At 39.0% G+C, this 22,522-nt stretch overlaps 1 protein-coding gene across 1 annotated transcript in view; it reads right to left on the bottom strand.

Annotated features, from left to right (window-relative positions):
• Ell2 (elongation factor for RNA polymerase II 2) overlaps positions 1 to 22,522 on the bottom strand; it is a 66,096-nt gene that overhangs the window by 22,145 nt on the left and 21,429 nt on the right. Inside the window, exons 3-4 of the mRNA XM_027401851.2 lie at positions 5,885 to 6,006; positions 1,192 to 1,355 (exon numbers count right to left, since the gene is read on the bottom strand). Of these exons, the coding sequence (XP_027257652.1) occupies positions 1,192 to 1,355; positions 5,885 to 6,006 (286 nt within the window). The remainder of the gene's footprint in view (positions 1 to 1,191; positions 1,356 to 5,884; positions 6,007 to 22,522) is intronic.

Below are 22,522 nucleotides of genomic sequence, written 5' to 3'. Positions count from 1 at the left end.
AGATCTTATAGATTTAAGATGTTGGACTATTAGTACAGACAGCCAATTAAGTTATTTAATAAGGATAAAGGAGAAGAAAGAAGGCTGAGAATTGTTCCTTCTCGCCACAGGAAGGAGAAGATGAGAAATCTCATTGTGGGTAACTTACTAGTCGGGTACGGAGTCCTATGGGTATAGATGCCTGGGGAAGCCAGGAATTGTTGTTAAACCAAACTAAGTGTATCTAAGCTGAGCACCAAGTCCCAGTAGCATTGGCTTTGTTCCAAAGACACTTATTAAAGGCCTTGGTGGAGCCTCTCAAAGTTGAATATGGCATAGCTGGATCAATGACACAAAACTACAACAGAGACACACCAAACCTGGAGAGGTGTTGGTTACGGGATTTGGGTTTATAAGAAACTGGTTTTGGAAACATTTACATTTCAAAATAATATATGTTCATCATTTACACTATGGTGATTTGAGTTACAAAACTGAACAGCTCATCTTCACTCTATCATTCTGTCCTTGCTAATCATTGTGACTGACTTATTAAGTTGTTCAGGACACTGCTCACAAAAGAGACATCACCTTGCTGATCTGGTCTTACTTCCCTTCCATCTGATGCATATTTGCTTGAGTTGATGATAAAGACAATGGGAGTGAGGTAGAGTCTTAATTAGTGGGTAGATGATGGCCATAATTGTGACTTGAGAATCATCCTCCTGTTGCTGGCTATGATAGTCTGCCATAGTACATCTTATCCTTTTACAATAAAAATTCAATATTGTATAATAATCCTCTGAAAACCCAAGCAAAAAGTTGTAACAAGGAGGTTATCAACTTAATTTTGTTCAATAGATTTTGATTATAAAAATAGCTCTATAAAAGTACAAATCACACTGCCTATCATTGAACTTATATCATCCAATGACAAAGAAAACAAAAAGACCACAGTTACAACCTCATGTAGTATCATGACCAGACCCCAGAATGGTGAAATAATAATAAGCAGCCAATAGAAGGTTCAAGAATTATAAAAGTCATAAATGTTCTTCAATTTACCAGCAGCCTGAAAAGAAAAAAATGACTTTTTTATGTCCTGAAAATTAATGTCTGTGTTTTCATTCTTAGTTTTTACCAGTATTTACCTACAGTCATCTTGAATTAGTCCAATCAACCAGTATGAAGGAGAAATATGTCCATACAAACCTACATATGGTCCCCCGGGTTTGATAACTTTGGTGCTTCGATTACGGGATTCCTCCTCTGCCTGGGTCATTCTTTCCCGTGTCATCTGATAGGAGTCATTTGTTGCACACACTGTAATTTTATCTTGTATAAATCCCAGGCAATTGAGCTGGGAGGCTCCAGAGCTGTCAAGTGAGATAGTGGCTGTGTTAGAGATGGCTATCATTTTCACAATTAAGGCAACCAAGAATTTTAGTATCCTAAAACCAGTAGCTTAAATAAGTTAGGAATCCTAAAATAGCTGATACTAATTTTAAAATAGGATTATTTAAAATATTTGTTTTATTATTTACATTCTGAACAGAATGGGTAAAATGAGCTCCTGGAGACCAAATAAAACTTTTAAAAATTGTGTAGTTCTACTTTCACTTAATAGTCAATAAAGTTTCTTGCCACAGACACGAGAAACACTTCTTAAAACCTTACTTTTTAGAGAGAAAACAAAATGAACATGCTTTAGAAAAGACAATGTAAGATGTTGTCCATTATTTTATTTCCAATAACATATTAATAGTAGAGCTAAAATATGTAGAATCTGTATTTACCACTTCCTTAAATCTCTACATAGCAAATACTGAAAAATTTGGGGCAAGTGTTTTTTTCTGAAACATAAAAACAAAAAATAAAATAAAACACTGAAGCACCTGGATATTAACACTGACTCTGAAATGGCCTTGCTTTTAAAGAAACAAGGAGCAGCTTGAATAACTTTGCAATCCTAAAATCATGAATATTAATTTTTAAATGTTGTGATTATTTAAAATGTTTATGTTCTTATTTTTTAGAGATCATGGTAAAATCTCAACTAAATTTTAAAAGAAAATACTAAATAGCCTTAAAGCAAATAGGAAAATATGTAATGGGAATTAGCACTCTTGCTCCTATTTCCAAACTGAATTGGAAATAACTTTATTACGACACTAAAAAGTTGATTAAAATTTTGCAAATTTCCTTCGTAACTGGCTTTAAAAATGTTGTTCTTAAAAAAATAGTTAATTCACCTCATAAATATTGGGCAGGACAAAACCCAGGACAAGGATAAGGCAGAAGTGGTCCCTCCTTCAGGGAGCTACTTCTCTAATGGGTGACAAAGATGGGCAAAGTAGACAAATGGCAAGAAATGGGAATATCTGGGAAGGATACTTCGCTTGGCCTTTCTAGAAGAAGTGATATCTGAGCAGATTATAATGTTGACCAACCAAGAAGGAAGATGGATAAAAGTACCCCAGAGAGATAATCAACTTGTGCAGGCCCAGAGTGAACACGATGCTCGTTCAGTCAAAGACAGCCAGAAAGGGCAAATAGATATGAAGTTGAAGATAGAATGAAAAGTATATCGTGAAGGGCTTTGGAGCCATGCTATGGATTTGGAAGAGAATAAGAGGCTGAAAACAGAGAAATAACTGTGTTGTAGGAAAATCAATATAGATAGAAAATAGGCAAGGAAGAAGGGGAATGCAAGAGTGAACAATGGGAGAACAGTTAGGTCCACTAAAAGATTAGACACAGGAAGACCAGTTAGGTCCACTAAAGGATTAGACACAGGTAAGTGGTCTTTCAACTGAGAGCATAGTATTCAGAGATGTGGAGGAGGCAGGATTGATGGGATTTGAACAATGATTAGACATGGGAGGGAGGAAGAGAGAGAAGGGCAAAATCAAGATAGTGTTTCAGTTACTAGCCATATGGACCCACTTACTGAATTAAAAAAAAAGGGCAGGTTAAGGGATAGGGTTGAAGACTTTGAAGGAACAAGAAGAGTCTTATGAGGACAGTAATTAACACAAACAAAGAAAAGAATGGCACTGAAGAGATGCAGGGAGTATTATGCCCTGTGGAAGCCACTACAACAGTGTTTCACAAAGCAGAGTGTGGTACGTGGTGTAAAGTGGCCAAAGATGAGAATTATAAAGCATCTACAAGTATGGACTGACTTTAGGGACCAATTGAGGGAGCAGTTACAGTGAAATGGTGGGGGTAGAGACCATACTTCGGGTGGAAAAATGCAGGAAAGTTAGTTTTGCTTCTTGTCTACTTTTTTTTTTTTTTAATAAGGTAGGCTTGAGTATCTTTGAATACTGATAAACCAATCAAAAAGGACCAGGAAGAAGGTTTAACACCCCAAAAGAGAGAGAAAAAAATGACTTAATTAATTAAGTGATGGTCTGGTGTCAGGGAGTCTGAGTTTTAGCATCTCTCTATATTTCTTACTAAGGAACATACACGGTGAGAATAAACTGAACTCATGTCAGTCGTGATGGTAAGCTGTGCTCCCCTGTGGAGTTCGGAAGCTTCTCTCATAGAATTCTTTACTTGTGCCTTTCAGCTTTGTTACTGGGAAGATTTCAGCTTGCTGGTACAATTGTTCCCTCTGTTTCTCTGTGGCCTAGATCACTGTTTCCCACACTCGAGTAAGCATCATTATCAATAAGCTTGTGCATAAGTATATTTAAGAATCTTTGAAAGGTAATTTTGACGAGATTTCTTCCATTTTATGTGTGAGAAAAGTTTTGAAGGTGTAGAGAGATATCAGAGGAGACCAGTTAATATTTGCTGAATATCCATTTATTGACCTTCTATGTAGAGTCCAGCCTGTGCTCAGAAAGCCCGGGCCTTTGAAGACATGGCACTATACTACTCTAAGAGTCATGACTAGAAAGGATGGAGACATAACAGGAAACTTATCTATCAGAATGAGAATTAAGTTTTTTTTTTCTTTTCTTTTTTTTTTTTCTTTTTTTTTTTTTGAGACAGGTTTTCTCTATATAGCCCTGGCTGTCCTGGAACTCAAAGAGATCAGCCTGCCTCTGCTACCAAGTGAGGAGATTAAAGGTGTGAGCCACCACACCCAGCTGAGAACTAAAAGTTTTTGTTTTCTGTCAGAAAAAGACACTAATAATGTCTGAATTTTCTCACAAACTTTTCTGTTTCTGTTTTCTTGCTGCATTATGAACAATTTTGGATATAACTAACCTTAAAGTTTTCTTTAAGTACAATACAAATAAATACACCATGTATATATTATAAAAGGATAAAACCATATTACTTATTTAAATATGTTTTTGCACTAAATTTTTTATTGTGTGTATACATGTGCACATGTGGGTGTGTAAGTCAGAGAAGAACTTCCGGAAGTCACTTCTCTCCTACCAGGAGGGACTTAGAGATCAAGCTAGATTGTCAGGCTTGCTGACAGCACTTTCACCCACTGAGCCAAATATCCATTACTTTTATGGTATAACATGGGATTATGATGTGATATCATTTTGAAGGAAGAACAAATTTTTCATAAGATTCCTCAGGGAACAGGGTTCCATAAATGCCTTTCAGTAAAACTCAGGATACTTTATAAATTGATAAGCATAAGCTGAAATTTAATGCCCTGAAAACAAAAGTATATAATCGTATAATCAAGCACCATACCAGACATTGGTGTGCCTCTGCTGCATAAGGAACCCTGGACTAGATGTTTGCAGGACTCAATTCTTTTTTAGCCCAGCCACAAGCTAAGATAGTTACATAACTATGGATAAATGAAGACCCCCGAGAGTTGGTGATTCTACAGTCTATTGCAGTGCTATCCAGGAACTTCCTGCAATGGTAGAAATATCCTGTATCTGTGGTGTAACTGTGGTAACCACATTTGAGTTCTGAGACTGGAAAATGTCGGTGTGAGTAAACAATGAAATTTTAAGTTTTATGTAATTTTGAACAACTGAATATCACAACCACATGTAGCCAGCAGGTACAGAAATGAACGGAACATAAAAGGCTATAAAACCTGTAACACATGCAGTTCATACCAAAGTTGTAGTGGTTATTTTAAAGCAATACCAATATAGACTCGGGCAGGTTAAGCCACATGGAAAGAACAACTTGGAACTTTCATGACGGTGTCTTTGTTTTCTGTTTTAGCTTTCCTTCTCACATCGGTTCTTACATATTCACGTACTATGTAGATGAGGCACAAACATGGACTGGTGCTGGTACTGTGCTCCAATGTCAAAGTCTTACACTGGGGGACTGATACTCAGAACCTGCCATCTTCATCCAGGGCAGAATAAACTCCTGCTCAGGGGTTCCCACTTTACCACAAACAACAATAACAAAGCAAGCAAATGGCTCATAGTTACCTTAGTCAATGTAGGTGAGGGAATCATGCACAGGGGAGGTATAGCTAGTCTTTTGCCCTTCTTTTACTTTAATTTTTTCTTACATCTTTGTTGGAATTAATGTCTAGTATCCAGCAGGCTGTGAACTAAAAGAAGTTCCCCCTAAGGCAAGACTTGATAGAGCAGAGGCATGCAGGATACATATCTTTTTTCTCCTTACCTTTATAGAAAGCCTTGGGTACAACGTAAGACACCATTACTTAAATACAATGCAGATTTTATAAAAAAAAATCTTCAAAACTGATTTTAATTTAAGAACTCATTTTAATAATATTTTTGAATTCTGCAACGTTTGTGATTATACTCCAGTGATACACACACAATTTCTAGTATATGATAGGTGGTTAATATGTTTAAATAAATGAGCTGTGTAATTAAACTCAATAAACATTGAGGGACTAGCTAATAAGCATTTTGTTAATTAAAAGCAAGCACTCTGAACTGGGAAACTCCCCCTTCAGCACATCCTGGGCAGTACTCACCTGGAGAGTGTTTGCTGGATGCAGTCAAAGCTGCCCTGAGGGTTATCCTTCCCCACGTTTGACAGGTAGAAGTTAAAGTTGTGGACTTCACTGAGGGGATCATTTTTGGGAATTTTGACAAGCTAAAAGGTGGGAAAGAGAGAAACACTTCAGTGCTTATGAAGTTCTGCCTCACTGGTTGTTCAACTGAATCATCCATCTTCATAGCATTTAATGACCAAATAGTTCAAGCAACCTGACAAACATGCCCATAACTCATCACAACCTTGCTTCATTTCTATCCTTAAGTGTGGGTAATCACTCCTGTTCAGATATGAGTCCTGCTGAACAGCTTCTAGATGATATAATGGTCTCTGAGGTATATTTCACAATCCAATCTTTTGCTGTCTTAATATTCTTACTTTTTTTGACTAGTACTTTTGAGGAATTGTAACTCTCAACACAAGGCAAAAGTGCAGCTTGGGGTGTGTCTTGATATCCCATGATTCCCACATTCAATCTCATGTTTATACAACAGGGTCATAGAAGACATACTGCAAGTCCTGCCTGAGCTGAGCCCTGGGCCAACACTTTGAAATGCGCACACATGGTGTTCTTTCTATTTGCTTTTGGGACAGGGTCTCATGTTGCCAGACTGGTCTTCAAATCATGTAAGTTGAGGCAGGCCTTGAACTCCTCCTCGTCCTGCTGCTACTCTCCCAGGTGTTAGAATTCTAGACATCTGGCCAGGTGATTCTTCTGAGGCCTTGCTCAAGTTCTTGCTATTTGAGAACAGAGTGCCTATGAGCAAGGGTTCCTGTTGATGCCCAGGGTCTGAATCAGATACACTTCTGTGTATAGCAGGAGCTCAGCAAACTTATGTCTTCTGTCAGTTACTCCTTCTTTCTCAGCACCTGAAAGCTTGTCTTCTCTTTGGTTTACAGGGGCTGCCACTGTGTTAAGTGATAGTTACAAAAAAAGGATATGTAGGTATGTGAAACATAAACCAACACTCTAGCCCCGAAACCCACTGGATTTTAGTAACATAGCAGACAAGTAGGAAGGGACATCATGCTTTGCAATACCAATTCTGTTCAAAACTATGTCCTTTCTGTTACTGAAAGAGCACAAAGCAGAGTTAACTACACACATGGCACGGTCACAGATGTGCTAGTGAATGCATCTCTGTGTCATCCCTGTCTGTGCAGTGGACACCCCTGACTCAAGCCATATAGCAAAGCTCAAGCTAAGGTGGTCTTGGAGTCATCATCTCCAACTCTCAGAAAAAGGAAAGAAAGCGAAGAATGGACTAATGTTTGCTGTGTGGCAATGCTGGTCATGTAATAAATAACTGCTCAAGGAATGAGAACATGAAGAAATAAGTCATGGGAAAACAAGTCTAAGTAGTTTCAAAAGATAGAACTAGAAAGGTTGTTGAGCACCAGATAATCCAAACAGCTTCTATTATCCAACAGTTTCAGTGATCTTTGCCTTTTTATTTTAAATTAGTCCCAATTCCTGAAGAACTAAGTGTCTACTTACTATTACTCAAGAAATATCTCTGGGGGAGGGGGAAGCACTACAGTTACTCTCCCTTATATTTCTATTAGTTCTAAAATGCATTACCTTTGTGAACCTGTCTTACTTTATTATTGTTGTAGGTATTTATCAAGCTTACTTAGCAGGTGTACAAATGCCATCCCTAGTTGGTATACATACACCATCTCAATCCTTTATTTCTGGGGAATGCAAGAGCTAAAATGATGCTATTACTGAACATTGGAGTACATAAATCTCACTTTTGTGCTAGTGTATGCACACACTGATACAGTGTTTGTTTATTTCTTTTCCATGAGAGGAGCAGGGTCCTGTTGACAGAGAAGCACCACAGCCCAATGCCTCCCCCCTAAGGCCTCGGACAGGAAGTGAGAAGGTTCGAAAAGGTCTGGACCTCTGAATGAAATCCTCCTCAACCATGAATCTTAACTTGTATCTACTGTCAATCCTAACTCTTGATTTCAGTTTGCAGAACCTGATTCTTTGGATACTTATTTGTCCAAAGGTCTCTAAATTCTTCAAGATGGTTAGAGGCCAGGCAGTGGTGGTGCACACAGGCAGATAGATCTCTGATAGTTCAAGGCCACCCTGAGATACAGAAAATTGATCCAGTGTAAAAGAAACAGAGCTCACACAAAGGTCATACCAGCATTTGGAGTGACACACCTTTAATCCCAGAATTAAGGAGGTAGAGACAGGAAGCCTTATCGCTGGGCAGAGACAGGAATATAAAGGGGAGAAGACAGCAGCTCAAGGCAGTCTCCATGAGTCTGAGGAGCAGTGCAGTCTGGAGATGCAATCAGAGGACAGGATTGCTCCTTTGGTCTGAGCATTGGTAGAAGTGAGAACCCTCTAGTGGTTGACTGCTTTGCTTTTCTCATCTTCAGTTTTAACCCCATTATCTGTCTCTGAGATTTTATTATTAAGAACAATTAGAATTCATGCTGCACTACAATGCACAGTCTCAGCAATGAATTGCCCATACTGAAAAGCTAAAGGCCATACAGAAACTATGGGTTAGAAACAGCCAAGTTGATGCCTTTAAAGAGAGGCTAGAATTCAGTCCATTGACTTCTATAGAATCTAGACAATGTTATGTTTATAAAGAAATATAGTATCTTTTTCAAATGAAAGGAGCCATTTTACTTTATTTGAGTCCTTATTTCAGTCCTATAACTTCCGATGAGAAAAACTAAAGAGCAGAAAAGATGAGCAAGAACATATGAGCCACGAATGGGTAAATATTCTTTAAATATGGCTTATGCACATTTATTTCCTTTTCTTTCTTTAACTGGAAGTTACAAAGCTTAAGGTAGTCAGCTAAAAGTTCCAAATAGATCATGAGTCCTTAAAGACATTCCCCTGACTAGAGGAAAAGCTTAAAATACTTAAAATTAAAATTGAGAAGTTCCTTTCTCACCAAGGGATGTTTTTGCAAGATTGCTTCTAAATTAGGCCTCAGAACTGATTTCCCATGGTAGTTAGCCCAGTCCTCAAGGCAGATCCGAAGCCCATGTAAGACAGTACACATCCTCCCCACACTCCACTACCTCCTGTGTACCATAAGTTTGAAGACTGCTTCTTAGGAAAATGAAAATAAAAGGTCATCTAGATAAACAATGGGACAAGATCCCTATGTTACAAGCAGAATGTTGCATATTGTCAGTTCTACTGCAATTCGAGAAGGTCTCAGACACACCCCAGATATGGCCTTCCCCGGATCCTCCCAGTTTAGTCCTTTGTTCCTCACCTGCTCTAACTATCATATACAACCTGCCTTTTCCAGCATGTCAGTTGTCCTGCTCAGGGGTTAAGGTACTACACAGACTTGCCAGCTGTAGACCTAAGTGCTATTCTGTATGGCCATTTCATACCTGAGGGCATACTTAGATACTTATACAAATAAACTGCATCTAATTTCTACCTTGAGAATGAAATACTATTTAGAAAACAGTAAACATTGTGTAATTTCAGTTTCTCATTTAGGATGAAGGGTATAGAAATGTATCACTATATCTAGATAGTTGGCAAAGTAGTTATTAATTTTCATTCCAAAAAACAAGAGACTAATCATCAAAGGCTTAGGTCCATAATCCACAGCCTTCCTCTCCAACTACAGTCAGTCTTCGATAAAAAGCTACAAAGAAAAAGTTCCAGGAGACTTTCAGACATTTATAATTAACATAGGCACTGTATACCGTGGCGTTTAAGTCAAGGCTTCTAATTACTGACATACAGGCTCAGGCATGTAGCAATAGAGTACTGTCGAAAGGTCATTTCAACATCAGTCACCTCAAGGATCTAGGGCAGAAGTGCACACACACACACTGCTAAGACTGTCATACAAGTGCACAGTGACATCTGCTTAACAGAAGTGGGTACCTACACTGCAGAGGTGCTTCACTGTTAAGTCAAATACTTTCTGCTTCATATTGGATCAAAGTATATGCTAGATTAAAACAAAACCAGTAAGGCTATTTTGTTTAATTAAGTATTTTGTTTTGTGGATATTACAGAAGACTTAAATGGCAGTGCTCTTCTTTGGCAGCAATTATATGATCATTAATACCCAACCTTTTTTGCATTGTAAATGCTTAGTAAGACATTTTTGAATCAGCAGTGCCACAGTGAGATATAGCAGCTCTTGGGGTTGAAGTTGAACCAGACAGGGACCAGAGGAGCCCAGGTCATTTTTCCAAATTTCTTCTTTTTATAAATTAGAGACAAAGAGGCTCAGTGAGCTGTTAGAGGTTATATTCATATTTAAAATTGCTGCCCCATCCTCTCAGACAACTTTCTCTGTTGTGTGAAACACTCATCACCTTGTAATGTTAAGATATGTTTATGGCATCCCCACCCCCAATATAAGCTGTGTGCTTGTGAATGTACTGCCAGCACCTTAAATGGTACAGAGCACAAAATAGTCACTCGATATGTATTTGCTGAGTGAGTCAAAATGTTATTAATGTCTCAGGCAGAACGGGAACTGGTGTCTGCTTTCTTTCCACCAGTATTTCCAAAATATGCTGAAAATTTTATTTAAAAAGGGGATTCTATGCTCAAATAAGTTTATACAATGCCAGGTTAAACAAAACGACATCTTGGCTGTAGATCCTTTGTACCAAAGAGTCACTTCCAAATTAACATGACCTAGAAGTCTACCTCTTCCATCCTTCTGGTATCTCAGAAAGCCAGCATATGTCTTAGGACCACCTGACTGGTATACTTAGCACTCAACTCTACAGTGTGTAGACTGCACACTGAGCTTAGATATAGGTGAAACTTGCTATAAGCATGTAAGCATTAGAATTCTCTGTTGCTTTCAAATTCTTTCCTTACAATCCAGAAAATGGTTTAGAGATGTCTATTTGCAAGTACTATCCAGGTTTCACAATACTAGAGCAAAATAGATAACCCAGAATCGGGACAGAAAATAGAAACCTCAACCTGAAAGCCACAACTCCAACAAGAGCTGCTGTTCTGACTCTAGGCCAACATGATAGGTTTAGGGAAGAAAAGAAATAGCCTCAGAACAACCCAGATGTACAAACTAATGTGGAGGCATAGAAGTAGGAAGGAGAAGTACCCACTGATAACAGCAGAAAAAATTAAGGCAGAGGCTGGAGAGATTCTAATACATGCTAGAAACATCTGGAAGCTCATGACAGATACTTTGCTGATCAGAGAAGTGTAAAATGTCAACTGTAACCGGCACAAAGAGAAATCCTGGAAATTCTCCAAAATGTCATGTCATATAGCAATTAACATAAATAATTCAGGATAATATAAATCTATTTGCTTTATGCTAAGGAAGGAAAACAGAAGAGAGAATAGCTTTCTCTCCTAGTCTCCACATTGCTTACCTAGACACAGCATAGCCTTTCTGAAGTAGTTCAAGGTTAAAAAGTATAGCGGTCCCAACTGAGCTGTGCCTTTGCTGCTGTTGCTGTTTTGAAATTCACTAGAAAAATGGTTGCCTGCCTTAACACTCTCACCCCTATAATGTGTTCCTTTCAACCTGTCACCACTTTAGAGTAAACACTGATGGTAGTATTTACAACTGGTATTATTTGTAAAACTATAGTTTCATTCATCTATTCCACAAATATTCAGTGAGTGCTATTATGCTGGGTACTGTTTGAATTTCTATGGTGTACTGTTTACTAAAATTGACTAAGATCTCTGCCACTGTGTATGTATAGACATCTAGGAGTATGATGGTGGTGGCTAGGAGGAGGAGATAGGGAGCAACAACAGGCAGCAGAACTCCTAGACATAATAAATGTGAGGAATGAGAGGGAGAACCAAATGATGTTCTGTCTGAAAGAATGGGACTGCTTGAATGTGTGCATACACATGAATGCCCTACCACCTCCTTTTCTTTCCTTCTAGTCATTTTCATCTTAAAAGTGATCATCGGTACCTTAAGATAACTGAGCCCACTAACAAGCTGGGCACATATCATAAATACAATTGACCATTGCTGGTTTCATCAGCTAAAAAAGGGCTTCGATACAAGTTCTGTTATGACTCACTTTGCAGCTTCATGGCTAAAATTACTTAGAAGACACCAGGTGGCTAGGAGTAAGTTGCTTAGTAGCTGGGTATTTCCAGGAAAAACTTGGGGTTGGGTACGGTGGGCAGTTACTGTCAGGGGAAAGATGCAAATAATAGATATTAGAGGTATAGCAGGGCCTAAGGAACATGAGAAAATAAAATATTATATTTAAAAATGGATGGAAAATTGAGTCAAAAGCTAAAGCAGTTTTTGGAAGAAAAGTGAGGAGAGCCATGGGAAAAATCTAAGTAGTTTGTTAAAAATGCAGTCATGGCTAGACTATATATGAAGTCTTTGAGAGCAAAAACTCAAACCTCCCAGTGAGTTCAGCAACTCTCATCATTCTTATTTTAGAAATCATTTAAAAAATCTAAATACATTATACAGAATTGATGCTGACATAGAAAAGAACTAAATTATCTTCACATCCCTGAACCATCTCCTACTACATTATCCTGTTTACTGAGGCCATTGCTATCCTGGTGACTCAGCCTCCACCCCTCTCCGTCTCAAAGACCCTAGATGTCCCAACTCAAAACCATCACACGTTCTGCTTCTTCTCCCCAATTATTTCTTAAATGTCTGCTCTTGTCTATCTCTCCTGCTATGGTCCTCTCCTGCTTTCGAAATGTCTTTCAGCTTCCATTTTGATCCCTTCTCAATCCAACCCTCAAATCATTCAGCTCTTATCCCCCAAATCACTCAGTTTTTGAATAAAAAACTATTCTCAGTGCCAGTCTGAACACATCAGCCCATATACACATACATCCAGCTCTCTCCTGTCCTGGTAGATGGAAGCCCCTTTACAGACACACAAAGTTCTCTTCTACTAAACCAGCTGAACTGGGCCTCACTCTCCATTGTGTACTTTGTCTCAGAGCAGTACTGTGCCACCAAAAGCACTGGGCTATGTCCCTACTTCTTGTTTACCTTGTGGTAACATTTCTTTTACTTATGACTCAGTACAGGGCCTTTTCTCCTTGAGGGAGCCTTGCCAGCTGTGGTGAGGTGGGCTAAGTTGCTCAATTTCTGGGTCCCCACAGTCTCCTCACTCTTTACTACTTTCTTCACTAGGTTAAATATTGAGTACTGATTTATGTCCTTTTCTTCCACCACACTGAGTTGTTTAGAAATAAGGCTCATGGTCTTATTCACTTTTATGCATGTTTGGGACATTGTAGATGCCTCATAAATGCATGCAGGATTTATTTGAAAACATAATTTAAAAAATGCCAGTGATTTAAAAAAAAGTCACAAATGATGTTGAAATAGCTCACTTAGAATCTCTGGAAAACCAGGACGCCCCAGAGAAGACAGAGGGAGGGTAGAGGTGCCTGCCGTGAGGCACAGATGTCAGGATGAGGAAGTTTCTAACATCTTTTACTAGGTGAAGTGGCTTCTTGGGTTTGTGGTACTTAAATTAAAATATTGCACGCTTGTCTTAAAAGTGTAGTTCATTTTTACTAAAATGCACAAACTCTAGTCTTACCAAATTCCATTTGAAAACACCCCCAACCTCTTAAAAAACACACCGGATCTTAAAGGACTCAGCTAAAAACTTCTCAAATGAGGCATTCTCCTGGTCAATTATAAAGCAGAAAATTGTCATTTGCAAAAGATGGTTTGTTTTTCTGAAATAAAGTTCAAATCCAAGCTCTACAAGGAAAAAAATGTTACATGTGATCACAATTTGCAAATCCCTGCTGGTCTCCTCTGTTCTTGTTCCCCTGCAATCCTGAGGAAAGCCACACCATGCCAGGAGGAACTTCAGGCAAATGCTGGCAGACCTAGGGTTTGTGCCTGGCAGTCACCAGCAGTGGTGTAAATCTAGTGTAGAGACTGGGACCTGACAGGTGGGAGCTGCCCTCAAGATCAACATAAGGCTTGGCCTAGGCCCAAGATTTTGCAAAATGCTTGGTTTCAGTCCAACATCGTTATGAAAACTTGTATGTTCACTAACATAAACAACTGTTGGGCTTGAAGAAGGATCTTTCCAAATTGAAATGGAGGGGTAGCCAGCTCCTAATTCTGTGTTCCACTCTCAATCTTAAGACATTTCTTTTTAAAGCTATTTAGACTTTTTAAAAAATAAATCTTCGGTGAGCTGGGTGCATGTGGTGGCACATGCCTTTGATCCAAGCACTCTCATCTCTCATTGTGGAAAGAAGTCTGTTGGCTGTCCCTACTCTCCTGCCCCTTTTCTCTCCTTCCCCCTGACTTGACTCCCAGAAGCAGGTCGACCAGCTGATCTTTTAATTTTTAAAGAAATAAATGTAGAAGAATGAGGTCAACTAGTTGTTTAATTATTATTGTAATAAATATTTTAAAGGAGGTTGGCCTTCCTTTTTTGTTTTTCTAACTTCTTGTAAAAACACAGTCCTAAAGATGAATGATGCCTGTTAGTATTTGAATTTTTATAGATCTTTCCCCAACTACCTGCTCTGAAAATAATTCCTGTGGTAGAATATACATATATAATTCTATAAAGTATATTTCTATTTAATTTTCATAAGTCAAAATCACATGCTAAACATATAAAGGAATAAAAACTATTTCTGATTTCATAGCTACTGATACAGAACATCAAGTACTAAATGAGAGACCAGAGTTCTAAAGAGACTTGGCAGGCCTGATGTAAATAGGAAAACCTGTCAAACCTCCAGATAAGCTAATGTCTAGGGATGGTATGGCTGGCCTATTGGGAGAATCATTAAGCCAATGTCTCCACACAGAGGAAGAGATGCCATCAAAGAAAGGGTGAATACTTACATATCAACAGTAGAGCAATACTGCATGTGGACAATGCATACAATGAAACATTTAGGTGATTACCCTCTAGATAGTCATATACTTCTAGTAAGGTGTAGCAGAACCATCCACCAGGCAATTAATCACTCCAGAACAACAGTGCTGTATGAAGTAGTAAACCATTTTATCTCTTTAACAATAGCCAATAACTCACTCAATTCCTACAGATGAAGGCATGTGCAGAGGGGGAAGAGATCACTAGTTTTGTAAGTTTGTAATGTTCCTTTACAGGAGACAGCCATCAAAAGGAACATGCAGAAACCCAAGCATGTTAAATTATTATGACCAAAAACAATGGTATGCAGAAATGTCAAAACAGCAAACTAGGTAAAAGGTTACATGAGCCTATATTTTCACAATTGCTAAATAAGGTAATTATCTCAAAGAGTCTCTTACACTATGAACATAAAGACTATCTCCACTATGTTGAGAGAAACATACATAATATGTAGAAAAGAATTTAAAACCACTCCTGCTGACATTATCAGATAGAGAGAGGCAAACATATGGTGGTGATACCTCATAGCATCTAAAAACATTACAGTATTTAGCATATGCCAAATGTTATTAAGCAGATCAGTTTAAAAAAAGATTTATTTTATTTGTATTTATATGTATGTGTGTCTCTCTCTGTGTTGTGCTTGCAGAAGCTAGAAGAGGATGTTGGGTCTCCTAGAGTTATAGGCAGCCCTGAGCCATTTGACATGGGTGCTAGGAACTAAACTCAGATCCTCTGTAAGAGCAGTGTGCATGGGCTTTGGCAGCGCCTGCCTTTAATCCCAGCACTTGGGAGGCAGAGGCAGGCAGGTCTCTGTGAGTTTGAGGCCAGCTTGGTCTACACAGAGAGTTCCAGGACAACCTCCAAAGCAATTCTGAGAAACCCTGTCTCAAAAAACCAAAAATAAAATAAAATAAACTTAAAAAAAGGTGGACAGTGTGCACCCCTAACCACTGAGTTGCCTCTCCAGCTACCTGTTAGTTTTTAAACATTATCAAATGATTACTTTGCAAATAACCCCCAAAACAAACAAACAAAAAACAAACATGCATTCAATATTGACTGGGGGAAGTGCCTTCTGAGTGTACTCAGAAAAGCTATGGGAACAGACAAATAGCAACCTTCCAGGACATCACTGAAAACCATTCATACTTTCTGATCTAGTGTGTTCCATCTCTCTCAATCTATTCTAAGGAAATAGAGTTGAAAATAAAATGAATGTCCACAGATGTTCCTTATACTTCTGAATAGTTAACCAGGTGATAGTATATTCATACAATAAAATGTTACACAGCTGTTTTAACATCACCTTTGCTTCAGAAAAATGCTCCCAATATAACTTTAAAAGGAGAATATTTTAAAAGTAATCAATAGATACACTGCCTATGCAATTTTGAAACTTTATTTATCAGGGTGTTTTGTTTGTTTTCCTTTTTAAAATGAGGTCTCATGTAGCCCAGTCTAGTTTCAAACTCACTATGTAGCTGAGGCTGGCCTTGAACTCCTGATCTTCTTGCCATCAACCCCAAGTTCTGGGATTACAGACGTCTATCACCATATCCAGGTGCCTCTGCAACTTTTAAAAACATGTGTGTAGCAATGGAGTACTATTCAGTGGAAAAAATAAACAATGGAATCTTGAAATTTGCAGGCAAATGGACGGAACTAGAATAGAAGAAACCATCCTGAGTGAGGTAACCCATTCACAAAAAGATAAAAATGGTATGTACTTACTCATATATGGATTTTAGACCTAGAGCAAAGGAGTACCAGCCTATAATCCACACCGCCAGAGAAGCTAGGAAACAAGGAGGACCCTGAGAGAGATACATGGTCCCCTGGAGAAGGGGAAAGGGACAAGAGCTAATTGGGAGCATGGGGGGAGCAGAGAGGGAACTAGGAGAAAGAGAAGGGGAGAGGAGGACATGAAAGATCAGGAAGATATAGTCAGGAGAAGAATAGAGGAGAGCAAGAAAAGACATACCATAATAGAGGGAGCCATTATAGGCTTAAAGAGAATTCTGGCACTAGGGAAATGTCCAGAGATCTACAAGTTTGACCCTAACTAACAATCTAAGCAATATCTGAGAGGCTACCTTAAATGCCCTTCTTTGATAATGAGATTTGATGACTACCTTATATGCCACCCTAGAGCCTTCATCCAGTAGCTGATGGAAGCAGAAGCAGACACCCACAGATAAACACTGAGCTGAACTCTGGAATCCAGTTGCAGAGAGGGAGGAGTGATGAGCAAATGGGTCAAGACCAGGTTGGAGAAACCCACAGAAAGAGCTGACCTGAACATGGGGGAGCTCATGGACCCCAGACTGATAGCTGGGAAACCAGCATAGGACCCCTGGAAGGAGGATGTCAGTTTGGAGGCCTGGACATTCTATGGGGCCTCTGGATCAGTATTTATCCCTAGTACATGAATGGACTTTGGAAGCCCACTCCACATAGAGGGAAATTGTCCCAGCCTAGACACATGGGGGAAGGTCTAGGCCCTGCTCCAAATGATATGACAGACTTTAAAGATTCCCCATGGACGGCCTCATCCTCCCTGGGGAGCACAAAGGGGTTGGGATAGGGAGGTTATTGGGGGGGCAGGTGAGGAGGGAAGAGAGAGGGAATTGGGATTGACATGTAAAAGAAGCTTTCTAATTTAAAATTGGACTAATTACAATTATAAAAAGAAAAAAAAACGTGTGTAGGAATGAAAAAAAAAACTAGAAGAAAATTTAACAGAATTGCTTTTAACTGGTCAAGACACTCTTGCCTCATCCTTTTTCTTGTCTATACTTTATGAAGTTCTAGAATGTCAATTCACTTTGTTCCTTAAACAGAAACAATAAAGGATGAATAAAAATAAATTAGAGTTTAGGCTATCACCATGATTGAGTCATTCATGACTCAATCAGCTTAAATATTTTGAAAGCTGCATTAAAAAACAGTCTTTAATTGTAAAATGCTAAGCCTCTCTAACATCAGTCTTGAACTTTTAAGTTCTCTATGGAAGACACAAAACACTACCTTCCCTGAAAAAAAAGAAACAAAACTGAAAGCATCCCCAAAACTGTTTTTCTTTATAGCCAAACACAGAACTTTCAGACAGCTGTGGTGAAACAAGTCAGCACTTGCTCACTGTCGGATGGAAACAGGACCTCTCTTCTTAATCTTTGAAGACAGACTTTAGTGAATTACCAACACTTCATTGAGAAAACCCAAAGCATCTACCTGAGCTGTATGAAGTGCTCAGTATTGGTTAGTCGAGTATTACTATGTTTATAATGTGGCTATGATTTCTGTTTCCACTCTGATATAACCCCAACACAACACTGAACTCGGGACTATCAGCTTTTGCCTTATTTCAGAGACTGCTCTTCATCCAGGAGGACTGAGCTGCTAGCCTACAGCAGCAGACCCATTTAACTCTTAATCACTTTCTGCTGAACTGAGTTTTGTTAGCCTAACTCTGCTAGCACACCATCTCTTCAAATCTATCCAACTGCTGCAGTTTATTCCCTAATCTGTCTTTTCCAGACTGAATACCCCACCCATCAGCAGCCCTCACAATACCCCTGCCCCAGAGTCTTAACTCAGAAGGCTTACACCTCTCCTCCCACACCTTTGATAATGCTAGCAACTCCGCCTGGAGAGAGAGCAGAAAGGAGACTTTCTCTACTGATAGATGACAAGGCAGCTCTATCAAGTAGCTGAGTAGCATAATAGTCAGCTGTGTCCAACTACAGATAAGTTCTCAAGACCTGCCTTCTCTATCCTCCTCATCAGTTTGGTTTCTCTCTCTCTCTCTCTCATCTCTCTCTCTCTCTCTTTCTCTCTCTCTCTCTCTCTCTCTCAATTAACAAATTGCCTTTTGGGGGCATCTATTGAAATCCATTCTAGTTTTCTTTTTCATTTAACCCATGAAGACAACAAAATACATTTAAAATTAGTAATAGCTAGGGTAAACTTTACACACTTTAATTCTACAAGTAAATACAAGTTGAATTACAAAGCTTGACACCATACAAACCCTGCATGTAGGCAGCAAACTGGGTCTCCTCCTCTGAGCCTCTGCCTGCCTTTCCTTACCAAAGGAAACAGTACTGCAGCTTCTGCAGTTACCATTGTGTTTGCTTTTTAATTCCTTTTTCATATGAAAACTATACAATATACTGTTTGCCTGAATAGCTACTCAAGATTACACTCATTTGATAAAATGATATTACCCAGAATGGTCTTCTGCTCACTTGACAATTTCACTGCCGAGCTATAATGATGTGCCTAACTGTTGTGTATTCTACCATGAGTTAGCACACACAGCCCTCTCAAATCTGCTAATGTTCATGGAGATGCTCACTGAAGTATTCATAAGTAAAGGCCTTTTCTCCACAGATGAAAACCAGGCTGGAAGTGGTTTCATTTCAGAATCCTCTCTCTAAATCTACCTCCTCTTTTTATTAGAAGAAAAAGTACTTTGGAGTTGCATTTTGAAAACCTCATTTGGCACAAATTTCTGGTGCTGGTGGCAACTGGACAGTTTCATTCTGACAGAAGAAGGCTGGTAGAGTTTATAGGAGAGCTACCCGAAACAGCTCCTACACAGGATGACACATCTAATCATCCTCTTGTTTCATCTACTTCAATTTTGAGTAAGGCCTCTCCACCCAACCAAATACTCAAGCAATAAACACAGAGCTACCCTTGACTTTTCCCATTTACCTCTTCTCTCATCATAAATCCTGAAGTCTTGTCAAGCAGCTAGTGGCAAAGCATGTTAAAAAGCAATCTGACCACATGACTCTTAGACTAAAACATAAATGACAGTCTCCTGCAGTGTTTGAAAGCCACTGGTTGTAACCTTCTGGAAGATAATGGCATTAGTTCAGTGGACTGTGACCAGGATTCTTTCTATTTTTAGTTAATTTAGTATGTGGGTATTCTGTCTACATGCATGTCTGTGTACCATGTGTGTGCCTGATGCCTGCAGAAGCCAGAAGATAATATTGGAGACCCTGGAACTGATGATACAGATGGCTGTTAGCTGCCAGGTGGATGCCAGGAACAAAACCCAGGAACTCCTAGTTCCTGGTGCTCCTAGATAATGTGCCATCTCTCTAGCCCCACCCTATTCAGAAAATTCCTCTTTTTATTTATTTACAGGATTCCTTTAAATGAGAGAAAAAACAAACAAGCAAACCTGGTGAGTGCAGGTGAAGCTAAGGTAAAATAAATCCCATGCAGTGGAACTTTTGTTTCAGCTTCATGAATGTGCACACCCATGTGTGTTAAGGCTTCAAGGTAACTGTTTTAGCTCGGTGCTTGGTCACGTGTGTGTGTGTGTGGGGGGCCGGAGTGGGGGGGTGGGGAGAGGGGCAGTGTCGACATATATGATTGCTTAAGTGCCAATATATGTGACTGTGGGACCAGAGGTCTACATGGGTATCTTCTTCTATCACTTTTTCTTTTTTTTTATTTGTTTGTTTGTTTGTTTGGAGACAGTATCTCTCACTGAAACTGGAGCTCACAGATTGACTACATGTCCTGGGCATGGGGACCCCAAGTCCCTCCTGGGTCCCTTCTAGGGAAAGGATCATAGGTGCACACTGCACCACCTGTTTTTTACGTGAGTACCAGAGATCTGACTTTAGATCCTTAGGTTTGCATAGCATAGAGTTGAGCCATCTCCCCATGCAGAGCTGCTTTATATTAATGAGAATGATTTGTAAATATTTTTGAAAGATGATCATCTGCAGATATAGCTTCCTCCTCTCAGAAATCGATGACAATTATAAATCTCCTCCGTAGAAAAAGCCTACATATTTGCATACATATGTATATATTCTTTTTTTTTCATGTGTATATATTCTTATAGTGAATCTAGCTATCATAAGAAAACTGGAGGGGAAGGTTTCAAAGTCCAGATTTTTAGACCCCAACACAGACCTCTAAAGAGATTTACAAGCAAGCAGCACTGGTCTGCACATCGAAGTCTTCCCTCCATGAGCAAGGGAGACACCTGGCACACCTATTTCCACTTTGCTCACACTGTGAAAGCTCAGGTCTGAAAGTATTTACCTTTCTCTCACAAGCCAACTCCTGGTAACCCTTTGACCTCAGCTCCAAAAGCACTTTTCTGATGTCTTCCTGACCACCACTCTGCTCCTTAACAGTTAAGACTGTGAGAATGAATTTTAAAATGTGTATCAAATGCTTATCACAGGAAGGTAGGGATGAGAACAGATGCCTCCATTTGAAGGCAGCCTCCTTCAGCAAGTAATGGAACATCAAGTAACACGTGTTGGCACTCAGTACCTTTACCTCTGAAGCAACCGTTTCACATGCCGCAAAGTCTCCTTCATAGCATTGCTATAGTAATTAGATGAAAATAACATATGCACAGTGCTTAGTTCTTTCTTAGCAGAAACAAAAGTTGATAAAGCTATCTCTTCTATTTATAGTCTCTGGGTTTAATAGTATGCCAAGATAGCAATAATGAGTAAGGCAGCTGAAAGACTATGTGCAATCTGATTAGAGCAATCAGGACCTCAGTCACTCGAACTGCATTGTTAGCAAGCCATCAAATCAAGAGGCTAGCAAATTGGAGAAGTCACAATTTGACCTAGGACCATGTACTTCAAAATGTCACCAACCTGTGACATATGAACATGAAGATGCCACTGAAAATGGGATGCATTCTAAGTTAAAGGACTTAGATGTTAAAATGGAAAATGCATTCACACACTGGACTCAATGACACAGTTTTCTTTACCATGTGTAAAATGTTGTTTGAAATAAGATCTGGAGCACTACAGGTTTACAGGTTTATTATTTTTTTCCGCTGGCTTTTTTTTTTTTTTTTTCCAAATACAGTTCTCTTAAAATCTTGTCATTTTTTTGCACACAGGGCATAGAAAGAGGTCAACAGCTAATGGTTCAAATTTAAGGGATCATTTAATTAACTATATCTATGACCAGCAGTATCATTGAAAGGATAACATTATTATTTCCAAGCTTAAATAACCGAGTGCTATCCAAATGACATTATCTGTAAAAAGAGCTGACTCAATTTCACAAATTTTAGTTTTTAATGGGAAACAACTAAAAAAACAAAAACAAAAACAAAAACAAAAAACCAAAGCTATCAATGACAGATTTTTATCAACAATGCATTACATGCCAGTTAGGAGTAAGAGCTAGCATCTGCAGGTCCTGTTTGTTTGCCTTTGCCTCCTGCACTGTCTACCCAGGTGCCTGGATGTTGCTGAGCGAAGACTGGAATTAGCAATTTATAGTATCTGTGGCCCTTCATATCTTATCACAGTTGCAGTCACTTCCCCAAGTGAGAGCAGAGTGGGGTGAGCACTCCTCTCCACACTTGTACTTTGGGGACCTATCTGACTGAATCCCTTATTGGGGTCTCTAAAAAAATCAGAATATACTATCAGATAGCTTCCTGAGGTCCTACAAACACAGACAAAGTCAACCTCCCACTTTCCACCATTCTGAACTCCTGAGAGGCAAATAAATCTCCTCCGTAGAAAAAGCCTTCATATTTGCATACATATGTATATATTCTTTTTTTTTTCATGTGTATATATTCTTATAGTGAATCTAGCTATCACTAGATAGCTAGCCTTGGTTCTCTTTGTGTCTCAGATGACTGGAAAGATACCTATTAATGCTGTGACGATAGTGAATTTAGCTTGCTGCCTCTGCTCATTTAGAAAGCCCAGAG

Source organism: Cricetulus griseus, chromosome 2, assembly GCF_003668045.3.
Source record: "Cricetulus griseus strain 17A/GY chromosome 2, alternate assembly CriGri-PICRH-1.0, whole genome shotgun sequence".
Taxonomy (NCBI): Eukaryota; Metazoa; Chordata; class Mammalia; order Rodentia; family Cricetidae; genus Cricetulus; species Cricetulus griseus.
The sequence above is the reverse complement of the archived record's forward strand: the minus strand, read 5'-3'. Positions and strand labels throughout refer to the sequence as shown.